The sequence below is a fragment of the Rhea pennata genome, chromosome 31 (genome assembly GCF_028389875.1).
Source record: "Rhea pennata isolate bPtePen1 chromosome 31, bPtePen1.pri, whole genome shotgun sequence".
Classification (NCBI taxonomy): Eukaryota; Metazoa; Chordata; class Aves; order Rheiformes; family Rheidae; genus Rhea; species Rhea pennata.
The window spans coordinates 161,154-176,951 of NC_084693.1; the positions used below are offsets into that span (position 1 = coordinate 161,154).

Here is a 15,798-nt window from a genome sequence, read left to right on the forward strand (position 1 = left end):
TTTTCTTGTTAAATGTTGAGAATATTTTATTATATTTTCTCTTTAGGTCTGTTAATGGTGTCTACCGGATTGGATTGTATGCACTGAAAGACATGCCTGCTGGTACTGAATTGACTTATGACTACAATTTTCATTCATTTAATGTTGAAAAACAGGTAAGGATCACAATACGAGACCTTGATGAAACTCACCAAAGACAAGCAGTTCTATAGAGTTGAAGGGTGATTAACAAAACCTACTGTGCTACATTTGATTGAAGTGGTGCTTAATAATATTGACAGATAATTTAAATGTTTTGATTTTTATTTAAAATAATCTCTCTTTTTTCCCGAGCAACTCTGCAAATGTGGTTTTGACAAATGCAGAGGAATAATTGGGGGTAAGAGTCAGCGAATGAATGGACTTTCAAGCAAAAACAACCAACCTGTGACCACTCACAGGAGGCCCGGGCGGTCAAAAGAGAAAAGGAAGTCAAAGCACAAACTGAAGAAGAGAGTAAGTACTGAAGCCAGCTTATTTAATGGGTAAAGGTTAATAGGAAAATAGTTTGTGACAACAGACCAAAAAGCATATATTTCTGGCTTTGCTGCATTCTTGGCACAATTTTCCCTATCAGAGTTACCTATTTTTCAGAGGGGTCACATGGCAGAGGAACCCAGTGAAAGTGTGAACGCACCAACGAGGCTAACACCACAGCTTCAGATGAAGCCCATGTCTAACAGAGAGAGGTAAGGAATGATTTCAGTGGACTTTTCCTTAGAAATGCAGAGGTGAAAATAAATTATTTTTTCAATAAGACAGCAGGACATCATGGAATGGCTGATTAAATTCTTTCTTCCATAGCCAGTTAGGGTGGGATTCCTCTCTGCTGACTTTATATATATACCTATGGATATCTGCCCTTTTCTCCACATTGAGGTATTAATCTTAGAGAAGGAAGATGATTCTTGGATGTATTTTTTATTTCTCTAGGAATTTTGTGCTAAAACACCATGTATTTCTGGTACGAAACTGGGAGAAGATTCGACAAAAACAGGAGGAAGTGAAGCATGTCAGTGACAATATCCATACTGCATCATTATACAACCGCTGGAATGGAATCTGTCGGGATGATGGCAACATCAAATCTGGTGAGGCCAACATAGGTTCCTCAGGTTGCTACTTTTTTTCCTTTGAGAACCTATATGACATGTCCATAAAGAATTTAAATAAGCTTTCTATGTAAATCAAATATAAAGTTACTACAAGGCCCATATACCTTTTCTAATTCATAAAGGGAATGCCATGCATAAAAATGCATATAACTGTATGTGAATGTATGTCCTTGTCTTTACATAGCAGGATAAAGCAGAAACTCTCTCACTGTACTCTTCTTTTTGCATTATGGGATTCTACAATTTCCTCTGAAACACCTGATGCTCTTTTTTTTTGAGAACTAGAAGTTTGTGAAATAGAGAGCATTTGTCTAATTGCTAGATTCCTTTGTGTTCCTGTGCCAGCTTTGATGTCTCTCAACTCCTGGTAGAAGTTGCCATTTCTCACTTTTCACCAAGCGTGATTTATCAGAGGAGGAAGATGGTATTTAACACTGGACCCTTAAGGATAAGAGCTATTCTCTGTTTTCTGTATCTCTAGACAAGCAGCAATTGCATTGACTTTGAAATTTTTCATTTATCCTCATAATTCAAAGGATTTCAGGCCTTTAGAGAACAAAGTTTTTTGGCATGCAGTCCATTATGGGAATGGGACAAAATATGACTGTCAAAAGAAAGGTCTTAAACCTGCACCAAAATAGCACTCTGTTCAGAGGACTATAATCTTCACAGCTGTGCAGCATTTGGTCCCCACTCTCAGGTATATGAGAAGTTGGAAAGTTAATACTTTGGGTGAATTCAGTAATATGCTGTGTTTACTCCAGCAGCATAAAATAATGATACCCAACTTAACCATTTAGATGAGCTCTAAGCAGCCAAAGCATACTTGTGAACATAATCTTTTAATTTTATTGTAGCTTAGAAAAAAATGTGAATTTTAATTGTATATAGTTAGTAGTGGAGTTGCTGGATTGGAGTAGATGCTTTAATTTGATCTTGAACTAAATTTTTGCTTAGAGATAATTCTTTGTTGCCCTGTTTCAGATGTCTTCATGACCCAGTTCTCAGCTCTTCAGACCTCCCGCTCTGTGAGAACACGGCGTTTGGCTGCAGCTGAAGAAAATATTGAAGTGGCTCGTGCTGCCCGCCTAGCACAAATCTTCAAGGAAATATGTGATAGCATTATATCGTATAAAGGTGAATGTGATAATCTCCTAAAAACTCTACGTGGAGACTTTTTTAGCCTCTGGAACAATAGACACTCTGAATAGAAAATATTTTTTAAATGAGTTTATTTCAGGACTTTAAATAACGCTTTCCTTTTTTTCCTTTCTCCTGCTACTAGTAATCTTCGCTTTATTTGCAACCCCTTCCTCTACTGCTAGGGAATGCAGCTGTTTCTGTTCTGCTAAGTTGATTTTTCACTGGTTCAGCAAAATGGTACAATTATAAGAATTGCAAGTAAGCTATCCTCCATTTTGGTTTATGTAGTCAGAGCACAACAACCAGCTTTTTAAATTGAAAAGCATTTCAATTCTCTGTGCCTTGGATAGTAAACAAGCCATTACAATATAAGTTGAAAGTTTTTTAGTTATTTCTCTTTTGAAGTTTCACTGAAGTAAATGCTGCTAAACTGCGTGCTCCCATTACAGATTCCTCCAGGCAGGCTCTTGCAGCTCCCCTCCTGAACCTGCCCCCAAAGAAAAAGTAAGTACTTGCTTCTCAGAGGAACCCATTGTTTTCTATAATGGATTTGCATAGCTTTGCAATGTTGGTGAAAATGACATTCTGCATACATTCTCACTTTAGAAATGCAGACTATTATGAAAAGATCTCTGATCCATTGGACCTTGCCACAATTGAGAAACAGATCTTGACTGGCTATTATAAAACTGTGGAAGCTTTTGATGGGGACATGCTAAAGGTCTTCCGGAATGCAGAGGTGAGGCTATCCCTGGTCTTAAAGCTAGTTGCATAAACAATAGGGATATATCCTAATTTAGTACGTCTGCTGACAAAGTTTCTTACAGCAATGAAAGAGGGAAAATATTTTTGAGGGAGAGAACCTCTGATAATCCTTTTCTGAGAAACAGACTTTTATAACAATCCAAGTGCTTCAGCTTGTTCTTTGTGTTTTTTGGTTGCCTTAGATCAAACAAACAGAAGGTGAATAGCATGCATGAATTACTTACTTAAGGATATTTCAGTGCTTTTTGAGAGAAATACATTGTTCTTCAGTGTCATATGGGTCTGTGTAAGATACAGGGACCTGCTATTCAACATAAGGAGGTAGATGGACAAGCATATACTATGTTGATAGATACAGCTTTAGCAAAGACAACCCTTGAGGAGTACATATACAGATAGGAGGAATGCACCAAAAGCATGGACTGTGCAAACAATGAAAGTTTTTTGTTTCTTTGTTTTGCTTTTATTCAGAAGTATTATGGCAGAAAGTCTCCAACTGGGCGTGACGTATGCCGGCTGCGAAAGGCATACTATAACGCTCGCCATGAGGCATCTGCCCAAATTGATGAAATTGTGGGAGAAACAGCGAGCGAAGCTGACAGCAGTGAGACATCTGTCTGTGAAAAAGAAAATGGGCATGAGAAAGACGAAGATGTGATCCGTTGCATTTGTGGCCTTTACAAAGATGAAGGACTCATGATCCAGTGTGAAAAGTGCATGGTAAGGCAGGATAACACAGAATGGAGCCTAGTGCTCTTTTTCCATTCTGCATAAGCAGTAGAACTTACAGCAGCAACTTCTGCATAGCTGATAACATAAATTACTTCTTCAGATCTTCCTTTCCTCTCCAAAAGAACTGAGAGATTCTGTTTTCATAGAGGAAATTAATACTTCTATATGGAGAAGCTAGTATTTTTCTGAAACTGCCAGCAACTCTTGTCTATATACAAGCAGAATTTCCACAGTTATGGGTTTATATACAAACAGTTGCATAGAAATCTTCTGATGTAGCTTGAAATAGTTCAAAGAAAGCCTTACATTTTCTGTGGGAAGCTTGTTTTCATGCTCTCCTTAGCATTTTTGAGAATACAGTTTGTAAATAAAATACGTCTCAGGTCTTTCTAATTGGGATGTATCTGTTCTTCTAGGTCTGGCAGCACTGTGACTGTATGGGTGTGAATTCAGATGTTGAACACTACTTGTGTGAGCAGTGTGAGCCTCGGTCTGTGAACAGGGTATAAAAAGATCTCTTCATTATTACAGTGACAAATTGAAGCAGCTCTTACATTTATATTTATTGTATCTGTCTGCTAGCTGGTATAACTAGCATTCTGAGTTAATGAATGAATTTCTGTTGTTCTCAGCTTTGTTGCTTGCAAAATAGTGTGAACTCAGTTCACAGGCTTAGCTTCTCCCTTGGAGTAAGAAAGGCAGAAAGTAAATTTCTGAAGCAGTTCATACTAGATTTGTCAGCAACAACTTTAATCAAACCAGCACCAGTGTAGGAACAAGAGTATACTGATAAAAGTTTCTTCCTTTTTGCCAGAGCTGAAGAGATTGGCAAAATCACTGTGAGATTCTCACTTAGTAATGTGTCACCCTTGTATTGTATTCAATGACATTAAGTGTCAGTTCTTATTCTGTATCCATTTTTTATGCATATTTCCAAAGGGATATCAGCCCCAGTTCTACACTGATTGTCTTTTTCACTTTTTTCTGAAGGAGGTTCCTATGATTCCTCGTCCCCATTATGCCCAGCCTGGCTGTGTTTATTATATATGTTTATTACGGGATGATCTGTTGCTGCGCCAAGGTACGTGCCTACTCTGGTGACTGCCATGATTTCCATCTGTAAAGAATATACAGAGACTTCTGGTGACACCTTGTTTCAAAAGCTTTTATCTTGTTACAAGTAGAAAACTCTGCTCTTTTCTATTACGGGAGTGACACACAGTGATGAACGTGAGTTCTCACAGCTTGTTGATGAAATATTCATTACCTTTAGCAGAGAGAAGGGTCTTCTCCTGGCTAGAAAGGGAGGATACCAAGCCAGCTTCATATAGTTAACAGAAGCAAAAGCAGAGAAGGCTATTTGGTCTTCAGGATTTTAGCATAAAATGGTCCTTACACTATCCTGCATTTTGTGTGTTTATTCCCTAAAGGCTATTCTAGTCACTGCTTCAGAACCCTGAGCCTTCCTGAGACAGCTACATAGCCTCATACATCAGGATTTTGTTCCTAGATTTCTCTTACAGATATGTACAAGGTTACAAAAAGGCCAACACAATATTTAGGAGAACTGCTAGACAACGAGTAAAATAGGAGTCTTCAGGAAAGTGGAGAATTAGTTGAAGGAATTAAAAAAAAATGAAGGAACGCTGCATTCTTTATTTTTTGATCTTTTGCAGATTCCAGAATTCACATACTGTTGTCATTTTTCATTGTTGCTCTGCATTGTCAGAGAAATGCTGACATTCCAGGATTGTATCTAAGCTTGCTTTTAGGGTCTCTGTTTCAATGAATTGTGTTTTAGCAGGGTTTTTTTGCGGCAGCATACAGTCTTATTTATATCACAGTAATAATTATTGCGATGGCCCGTTATGTTTCACCCACATACCTCTAACCTGATTATGGTGACTTTATTTAGACAAGTTTTATCAGTCCTTAGGTGACTAAACTTTGTGTACTACTGGAAGAGAACAAAAGACACCACACTGCCAATGGTAGCCATCAAATGCCCCTGCAGTTACAGGAAATGAGGCTTGTCACCTCTCTGTTTTAAATTCGAACTTCATGAAGTAGTGCAGTGTATTGTATTGTATTCTTGCACATTCACTTGTGTGACAGTGTAAAATCTTAAAACAGTTTTTGTATGTGAGGAGCCTTTAGGAGCACCTTTTAAATTCATACTAAATTTGTTAGATTATATTTACGAAAATATAATTGAATTTCCTTAATTTTAATTCTAAATTTGTCTAGAAGCCGGGGTGTTACAAAACTAAGGTCTTCATGAATCTCGGACAAGAGACTGCACTTGATAGTTCCTTACTGTCTTTTGAGTAAGCTGCAGAAGTAGCAGATACTGAACCTGCTAATTAAATAAAAATAGACATAACTAAACATACTCGGAAATAGGTATGCATTCAGGAAAAAAAAATGAGTCATCCCAAAACATAAGATAAATGCTCAGCATGAATCAAAAAGCCAAACAGTATTTTAATAAGTTAATACAAAAGAAGCAGAAAATAAAACAGAAAAAGTGATCTTGCCATTCTGTAATCTCATGGTGTATCTCTCCTGTGTGCTGTGTATTGTTCTTGTCATTCCATCTCAAAAACAGATTCATAGAAATGGGAAAAATAAGCATGATGTCGATGATAGTCAGATATGAAATGTCTCTGTTAACAGAGACTATGTAGATGACTTGGATGGGTGATACAGTAAAGGTCTGTGAAATCATGAATGGCATAGAAAAATGCAGTTATGCAGAAATTAGGGAACAACCAAGGAAATTATCAGGCAACATATTTTTAAAATAAGTATTTTTCATAAAATCATTATTAAATTGCAGAAAGTATTATCGCAGCATGTTGGAGAGGTCAAGAATATAAATAGTTCCAAAAAGACTAGACAGATCTCTGCGTATTTAAACACAGTGGTCCAGCTGTAGCCCCTAGCTCTAAAAGTCCTTAAAACACAGATTAAAGGAAGCCTGAAGGGCATACTGTAGGAAGCTTTTCCTGTGCATGCCTTGTTCTTACGCTTTTTTCTCCCAAGCATCTGCTGTCAGTCACTTTTGTAGCTAGAATATTAAGCTAAATGGCCCTTGATCTTACTCAGGGTAGTTGTTCTAAAGTTTTTATGACTTGAGGCCTCACAATTTTTTGTTTAAAATACTACATACTTAATTTAATGGCATTTTGAGTAATACTTTTGAGTTTCACTAGTGTTCTCCCTCTGAGACTCTTCAGGTTCTTTGTGAACATAATTGATTAAAGCTTTGTCCCCAAAGGAGAAAGTGAGGCAAAGACCATCAGCGCCTGTGTGTACCATAGTAGTGTTTCCCAAGGCTTTTTGGATAGAGCAGTGTATTTTCACCTTATTAAGTGATGGTGGTTGTCACAGGGAGAGGTATACTGTATAAATGGGAATGGCAGTAAAATCTAGGGGCAGAAAGGAAGTACTTTTAACCTGATTTCACAGGTCAGAACAGAGAAATTAAGCAGTTAATTCCTACATGGGGCCAAAAGAATGAACAGAAGTTCAGGGACTGTTCAGGGATTGCACTTAGTAAGTGCTTTTTTCATGACAGTGTGTCATTTTGTTCAGCTTGTTTTGATCCATTTGCTCTCCTGAGTCCTGTGTACTTTTCATGAGCTCTAACTAGTTTTTGAGTTCTGTTGGAATAATCAAATGCTTGTGGCTCTTTGGTCAATTATTTATTTTCTTAAAAATAACCTTTTTGCTAAGTATCTTCTCTCTAAACCAATAAAGAAAGGTGTATTCTTTCAACATTGCAGATATCACTAGTTTTTACATATTTCCCTAATCAAACTTTGTTCCATATTCTGCTATCATAATTTATCTTGATTTATTTCATGTTTGTATCTTCATTCTTGGCATACAATTCAAGTTACGTTTAATTCTTTGCTAGTAAAAATTTCTTGAAAATGATCGAGGTAACCTTTTCTCCTTTTACTGGCTTCTGCATTGGTTTTGCCTCACTCTTTAGAATTCAACGTTAGGTAGCTCTCTCATTTTAGTTTTAATGAAACCAATTTCTTCTCTAATTTTTGGTGTGCTGGACTCATGAAAAGTTCTTTACAGGTGTGTATTTTGTGCCTATTGCCAGGTGATTGTGTTTACCTGATGAGAGACAGCCGTAGAACCCCAGATGGACACCCTGTCCGGCAGTCATATCGGCTGCTGTCCCACATCAACAGGGAGAAACTCGATATTTTCCGCATTGAAAAACTCTGGAAAAATGAGAAGTATGTTCAAGGCATCTTTTGAATTAGAGACATTACTTATACCTCCTACCTGTCAAAACACAGTAATTTTGTGGAAGTCGTGTCATAGGTTATGGATGCAGGGCTGAACGTGGTTAAGTTACAAAAGCTATCATGGTTTCCCACTTGTTTCTGCATGTACTCCACAACTGTGAACATGTAAGGTTAGAGGTTTAAGCAAGGAATAAGAGGTTTAAGTAACTGTATTTTCCTCACTGTTGGAATAGACTGAGAATACATACTGACAGCTGAAGTGGCTTAGCTAGTCATCACTGACTTCTTGAGCCACTGTAACATGATTAAATGTACATGCCCCATAGGTAGCAGCATAGTAAGTCTGATCTGTTCATCAAAATCACACTAGTAGTATTTCTACTTCCTGAAGGGGTAAAGTTGAACATGTAATGCTCATGTTACTTTACCTTTCATCACAATCAGTGCAGAAGTGTAGCATAGATAATTAAAAATTAAATGGAGGGCATTAAATGAAATTGTATTACAGAAATGTTTTTTTTCCCCTATTTCTCTCTTTCTCTTGCTTATACACCTTCTAACAGAGAAGAACGGTTTGCATTTGGTCATCATTATTTCCGTCCACATGAAACACATCATTCCCCTTCTCGAAAGTTTTATCACAATGAGCTCTTCCGGGTGCCACTGTATGAAATTATTCCCTTAGAGGCTGTGGTGGGAACATGCTGTGTTCTGGACCTATACACCTATTGCAAAGGTAAGCAAACTTAATAGGATGAGAAATTAAATGAAACACTGCTTTCTAATAGTTTTGGAGATATTTTAAAGTGGTTACTACTGCAAGAAGGCAGTAGCCAATGTTTACAGGGTATCAGGGCTGAGAAAACAGTATTACTTCGGCACTGCGACAGCCACTTTTGTTGCATTAGGCCTGTCCAGTGGTCACTGGTGAGGAGACAGCAGCAGAGTGGGATTGTAGCAGGCAAGGAAGAGAAAGTAATGCCAGTAAGAATAGTTTTTGTAAAATTTAGGGAATTATTTAATTAGAGTGTACAGGTTTTCCTCCTAGATTGAAATAGAAGTGTGTCCACAGATACAATCCTGAATCGAGAGAAACAAAAATACCTACCATTCCACTTAACAGCTCGCAGCTCATACTTCTCTGATACTGTATGGTGTGTCCTTGTTCTGGTATACTGTATGTTCTCTTTTGAATCTGATTAATATTTTTTTTCAATATGCTTTGTTTTGAAACTGCAGGGAGGCCAAAAGGAGTGAAGGAGCAGGATGTGTATATTTGTGATTACCGCCTTGATAAATCAGCTCATCTCTTCTACAAGATCCACCGGAATCGTTATCCTGTCTGCACCAAGCCCTATGCCTTTGACCACTTCCCCAAGAAACTCACACCCAAGAGAGACTTTTCAGTAAGTATTTCTTCTAGTAGCTTCCTTACTTCTTACCAGAAGGCTTGGATATATTCTTGGAAAGTCCCTGGCTTTTTGTTTCCCAACAAAGCTTGGTAAACCTAAGGAAGCTGACGTGTCGGGTGTACACAGACTGGAGGAAATAATGGCTAGAAAGAAAACTTGGAAGGAAAAATTAAGTATAAACAGAGAATAGGTAGTTCTAAGGCAAATACATGCTGAACAAATGAAATAGATGTTGAATAGATGGTGATGGTTAAGTTTGGAGATCATGGTTTCTGACAGAAATCTAAATGTTAATTTCAATTAAGTCATTTCTGACTGGAAGAAACCTCGTAATTCACTTTTAAATAGCAATACCACATCAGGAGCCAGATTATGTAGTACAAGTTACCTTACCATCCCCCACCTGATTTATTTGTTTGTTTTACTATCTTGTTTCCCCTACTCTGTGGAAGTAACAATTCTTCATGTATACATCCTTCTATATAGCAGGGGCAGCTGCTTTGTCTCTGAGTGCAGAGTTATCAGATATGGCAAATCTTTTGCAAGTAAGCACTTTTCTCCATGGAAACAGAGAGATTTTGTACTGAGTTTAGAGATAGGACCAAACATCTACTGTGGGGAAGATAAAGATGACTTTTATCATCATGACTTGAAATGTAACAAGTCCAACACGTGAGATACGTCAGCCATGCAGTGGTATTTCCATGGTAGCAGATAGGCAAGTCACATACTGATACTTTCAGAATATCAGATAGGCCACTTTCTTCCACTGTGAACTGAATTAACCATAAAATCCTTATTGTTGTTACAGCCTCATTATGTACCAGACAACTACAAGAGAAATGGAGGCAGGTGAGTCTTAGGTACCAGATTGTTGACAAGAGGTAATCCTGTTTGTTAAGTGTCCATTGTTTCCTGCCCATCTTCCCTAGGTAGTAAAGAAATTATAAATCTAAATTATTTAGAGTCATCCTCTGAACTTTTAAAGAGATTAAAAGGAATGAGAGAGAATGAGAAAGTAGGGCCAGAGTATAGAATCAACCTTGATGTTCCTTAGAAACATATATATGAAAGAGTAGAGAAGGCATTTTAAAATTTAGCAGAAGCAACTGAATGTGGGAGATGCTAGGGCCCAGCACAGGAGTATCCAGACTTTCTGCCAGAAGGGAGATCCCTAATTAGATGGGCTATGTTTGAATTATAATAAGAACCAGGGCCGATGTGTTCTGTCAAATCTGTTAGAGAATTTAAAAATACTCATCAGGAGCCATGACAGTTGCTGGAAAAAAACAGCAATAGGTGCTGAGCTCAAATATTTTGGAGAATAAAAACCTTTGCAAATTGAAATTAAAAAAAAAAGAGAATTTATTTTTTAAAGGCTATATCTGGCATTATGTAAGTGAGTCTGTGGGCACTTCGCCTTCCATAGATCATTACTGGTGAGTTTGAATGCATGTTTTCCCTTTAGAGATATGTCTCTATTTTTAAGTCAAATTACAGAGATTCCAGAAGTGCCCTACCTACTGAAGAGTCCTTGACTCACTAGTAATTAGCCTTTCAGGTGAGTGTCTGAAAAACTATAGTATTTAAATCCCTTTTTTCCTGCTGTAGGTCATCCTGGAAAACAGATCGCTCAAAACCACAAATCAAAGACTTAAACCCAGAAGAAGATTCTCTTCCACTTATTGAGGATGTATTAGGAAACCAAGAGCAAACTTCAAGTGAGATGCCTAGCCTAGAAGAGCCAGAAAAAGAAGCAGTCTCTAGTGAGAGCTGTGAAACTGATAAAAAGGTGGAAGAGAGCAATTCTGTCACAAAGCAGCTGTGCACTCCAGAGGAAAGGCGGCATATTCAGAGAGAGAGACTTAATCAAATCCTGCTAAACCTCTTAGAGAAAATCCCAGGGAAAAACGGTGAGGTTTCATGCTATGGTTACACAATAGCATTTCTTTGGTTTTAGCTTGGACCATGTTGATAAAATAAACACTTTTGCCTGAATGCATTGATAGTGGATGCTGTTAATAATTATTTTTCTCTACATTGTTTTATTTTGCAATAATTGCAATTTGCATTAAATTTGAACGAAATTTCTTACTATAGACACTGTATTTTAGAAAATATTTTTAGTAATTGCAAAGACTTTCTCAAGACAAATTTTCCCCATCATTCCTTTTTTACAACTGAGAAACTTAATGGGCATACAAAGAAAGACTGAAGAGAATTTGGAAGGAATCAGCTTCTAAGTCAGTAGGGATTGTCTGAACTGTTAAATGAGGCTGCAGTGGTTGTAGTGGTTGTCACCTTTAATTGCACTGTCATTAGTAGCTGTAATAGTGGAGATAGAGCAACCCACATTTTAGTACAGGCCATCCTTTCAACCAGCCAGGGTGCTCAGAGAGCTTCTGCTTTGGTTACTGGTGCAGACTTCACACAAACTGATTTGTGTATACTTACTCATGCTACAACACTTTTAGACAAATCTAAAGACAATTTAGATAACAGGCACAATTAAAACCTAGAATGTGCTACATTCAGACCAGTAGTTCACGTTTCTGCCTCATGTTCGTGTTCTGGGAGTTAATGCAGAATAGTCATAGATTCATAGAATAAGTTAGGTTGGAAGAATCTTTGGAAGTCATCTGGTCCCTTACTCAAAGTAGGGTTTACTTAGATCAGGTTGCTCAGGAGCTTGTCCAGTTGAGTTTTGAGTGTTGCTATGGTTGGAATCATCCTTGAAAGACCTGTGAAAACTGTTAGTAGTATCACCTTCTTTTATCAAAAGCCTGTGGTCTGTTGCAGCTATTGATGTCACTTACTTGCTGGAAGAAGGATCAGGAAGAAAACTGAGGAGGCGCACTCTCACCATCCCAGAGAGCAGCTTCAGGAAGTGATGCCATGAGGGGAAGTTGTGGTCTGGAGTCCACTAAAGGTCTGCTAAGGACTGAGGGCAGGAGCCCAACTCCTGTGCACCAGCCAAGGAAAAGGCAGCAGAAGAAAACTGACAAATACACAAACAGTTAGCACTTAGATGTCCGGGCTGGCAGGTGGCCCTGCCCTGCTCTGCAGTGCTCTTATGGTGTGTGTGTTGTTGGGCGTGCCTTGTATTGATGTTAGGTACTGAGAAAAGCCTCGTGGTTATTTGTCCAGGATGGTCAAATTTAATTTATTTTTGTTCCCACTCAGAGGAAAAAATGGGGAGGTAAAGAAGGATAAGGACTGACTTACTCTGAGAATATTCCCCATGTTCACCAATTAACCTGTGATTGTACAAGATACTGTTGGCACTGCCACAGCCCATGCCAGGGAATGAAATTCAAATGGGAGGGTGAAGGCCCAGTGGCTTAAAATTAAAGGCTGCCCTAAAGTTGTGGCCTCTGATTTGCACAAATTCAAAGAAGAGAGAAATATACCAGAATGTGCAAAAGGTTCACGGTGGACCAGCCCGTACACAGATGTACCTTGGATCTGTGGCAAGGAGAAATTTTCCCAGTCACCTTGGCATAAGGAAGAATTGGTTGGTTGAGGCACTTGTTCTGCATCTAGGAGGGGGAGGGAGTGAGGTGTGATTTTTTTCACTTTTTTCTGCAGACAACTTTTATAAAGCAAGTCAAATCCTGACAACACCATTGCTGTTGTTTTTTTTTTTTTGATAAGCTGTGGTTCTTGTGTGTCTAGTGTATTGTGCAAATTAAAATCTGTTAAAAGAAAAAAAAAAGGAAACCTTCACTACATGAACCGTCAAGCAGTATTCAAAGCGAGTATTTGTTGTGAACTGTAGAATATATCAACTGCTAACACTATTCTTGTGTTCTGATTGTACAGCTTAAAATGTCCGTCTCTTAAAGAGACAGTGTATTTTGCCCCTCCCTCTCTCTGCCCTGATGAAAAGTATTATCCCCAACAGCAACAGTCAAGGCACTGGTTTCTCAGCGCATGAAATTGTGATTGCCATAATGTACCATAAACTAGTGCTGTAGCAGGACCCCCGGTATTACAAGGTATAGCCTTCCCCAGTATATGAAGCCGCGGAGCTGTCACCTCACTCTGGGTCAGTCCCAGGTAGTGGCAAAGGGAGGGGGTAGTACACTGCCCCTTTAAAATGGCTTTGCTTTTTTGTCTTTCGGACGTACATATGCATATACAGTCCTGTTTTAGATGTTCTTATAAGAAAAACAGTTTTTAATGTGCCAAGTTGTATATATCTGCTGCGTGGATGTAAAGCAATACGGTAGTTACATGTTCCTTTTTAATGGACCAAGCTTGTCCTAATGTACATTCTTGTTATTATTATAATTATTTTACTCTTAGTGGAACATGACTCATTCCATTAACTTTTATGTGTTGATTTAAAAAGAAAAAAAAAAGAAAGGAAAAAACCCTTTGAGAAAAAATATTTTATTAAAAAAAAAAGAAATAAGAAAATAGTTTGGAATATTTTCTTACTGTAGAGAAGCACTGTACAGTACCAGGAACCCTGAGTATAAAATACTCGTGCGTGTAGTAGGAATATCGCATGTCCAAAATCTTGAGTTGTCTCATTTAGTTTAAAACAGAAATCATTGTCTCAAATGGTGTTAAACACTAAAAACTTTTTAAAAAAATAAAGTGCGTACAGAAGCGAGACACTAGCTCTGTCATTTTATCTTTCTTTTGTTGAAAGACTAAACAAAATGTTTTTTAGACAATCAAATGTTAGGTAAGTGCAAAGAATTGTTTTTCTTACTGGTGTAGAAATTAATGACTTTTTTTATTTTTCGGTTATTTTATAATAATGAGAAGACCAGTGTGTCACCAGGATCGCTGTTTTAAGACCAGGAAGCACTACATTATTGCAAATAGATATGAACTCTTAGTCTGCATGGGTGTAGGCTGTGTGATTGCTGAAAATAAATGCTGCTAATATATTTCCTTTTTACAAAGCATATCTAAATAGATCATTGTTTTGATGTTAATCTTTGTAAATTATGTATTACCAATTTTAACATTGGATGTAATTGCATAAAAAGCCTGCATCTCAATCCTGAGAGAGTCTAGTATTAAATGGAAAATCTTTTCCTATTGATGACTTGTGGGGTTTTCTTTGATGCATCTTTGATTTTCTTTTCTTGCCTCTTTGTCTCCACAACCCCATCACATGTTCTGACTTTCTTACAGCATCTTGCTTGAAAAGGGGGTTGTTTCCCCTTTCCTTTTGAATATCCAGTTGCCAGACCATGGATGGCATTTGGGGAGGATATGGTTTGCTGCTGATGTTGCTGCTGGTCAGACCATGGCGGGAAGGATGGTGGCAGTGAGTGTATGGAGAGACAGGAGCAGAAGAGAAGCAGGAGCGGCAGGCTGTGGTATTCACTGCTAGGGAGTCAGAGGGCTGTGGAGTTGTGGTTGTGTATAATGGCAGGTTAGTACGTGAATCATTCAATCTATGAATTTAGTGCCTGTTTCCCAGAATGCAAAGCCCTAGTAGCTACAGATAGCGCCTCCAGTGCCGATGTAGAGAGCAGATACCGTGCTCTCTGCCAGCTCCAGACTGGAGTATCTCAGGACTACTGGAGGCAGTGTGCTCATCAGTGCTAATGATAGATCAGAGGTGACTCATACTGTAGAGAGTTATTCCCCCCACCATCACCGAAAAGACATGCTAATAGATAGAAAGACTGAGAGAGATTTGGGGTTGTTTAGAGGCATCAGCCTGATCACATACTACAATTCTGATGTGGGCAGCTTGGCACATGGCAGGACACTGAGGAACACAACAACAGAGATATGTAGAAATTTAGAACTTTGGGTCCCTTCTAATTATTTGTATCCTTTCTAAGGCTTCTTCAGCCTTGCATGTCTCTGATGCCCTCTGTCAAGGTTGGCACCTATGAGATACACTCCCTTCAAATCTTCCTTTAGAGTTTAAACTTTCTCTGATTCAGAAGTAGTTTTGGGGAGTAAGTTAGGTATCTATTAGCATTAGTTACTGAGGAATGAAATAGCTTCTTGGTGACCCCCTTTAATGTAACTTGATATTTTTCTTCCATTTCCTAGCCTGCCTCTGTGTTGTCATTAAAATGTCATGCCAGACCCATACACCTTTATTATCTTACTTTTAAACCAGACACACCATGTCAAGGACTGTAATGCCTTAAAAATATTTTTGAAAAAGTACCTCGATTATCTCCTGCTGACTTGACCCAATTTCCAAAATACAGAGGCATCTATGGAATTCAATCAAACCTACTTAAGGCAAGCTGAATAACATTCCAATTAATTAAGATATAATGTCCCTTGTTTAGGAATAAAAATGCGTGCAAGAGAGAGAGCACATGTTGAAAT

General features: G+C 38.2%; 1 protein-coding gene across 2 annotated transcripts in view; it reads left to right on the plus strand.

The window, feature by feature from the left end:
- Window positions 1-14,542, plus strand: part of ASH1L (ASH1 like histone lysine methyltransferase) — a 57,059-nt gene extending 42,517 nt beyond the window's left edge. For both annotated transcript variants that reach the window (XM_062598160.1, XM_062598161.1), the window contains 16 exons: window positions 47-155; window positions 334-495; window positions 634-728; window positions 973-1,130; window positions 2,139-2,291; window positions 2,747-2,801; window positions 2,904-3,036; window positions 3,534-3,782; window positions 4,211-4,297; window positions 4,785-4,875; window positions 7,915-8,053; window positions 8,629-8,801; window positions 9,305-9,471; window positions 10,289-10,329; window positions 11,089-11,390; window positions 12,277-14,542. In XM_062598160.1, the coding sequence (XP_062454144.1) occupies window positions 47-155; window positions 334-495; window positions 634-728; window positions 973-1,130; window positions 2,139-2,291; window positions 2,747-2,801; window positions 2,904-3,036; window positions 3,534-3,782; window positions 4,211-4,297; window positions 4,785-4,875; window positions 7,915-8,053; window positions 8,629-8,801; window positions 9,305-9,471; window positions 10,289-10,329; window positions 11,089-11,390; window positions 12,277-12,368 (2,206 nt within the window). In that variant the 3' untranslated portion in view covers window positions 12,369-14,542. The remainder of the gene's footprint in view (window positions 1-46; window positions 156-333; window positions 496-633; window positions 729-972; window positions 1,131-2,138; window positions 2,292-2,746; window positions 2,802-2,903; window positions 3,037-3,533; window positions 3,783-4,210; window positions 4,298-4,784; window positions 4,876-7,914; window positions 8,054-8,628; window positions 8,802-9,304; window positions 9,472-10,288; window positions 10,330-11,088; window positions 11,391-12,276) is intronic.
- The last annotated feature ends 1,256 nt before the right edge of the window (window positions 14,543-15,798 follow it).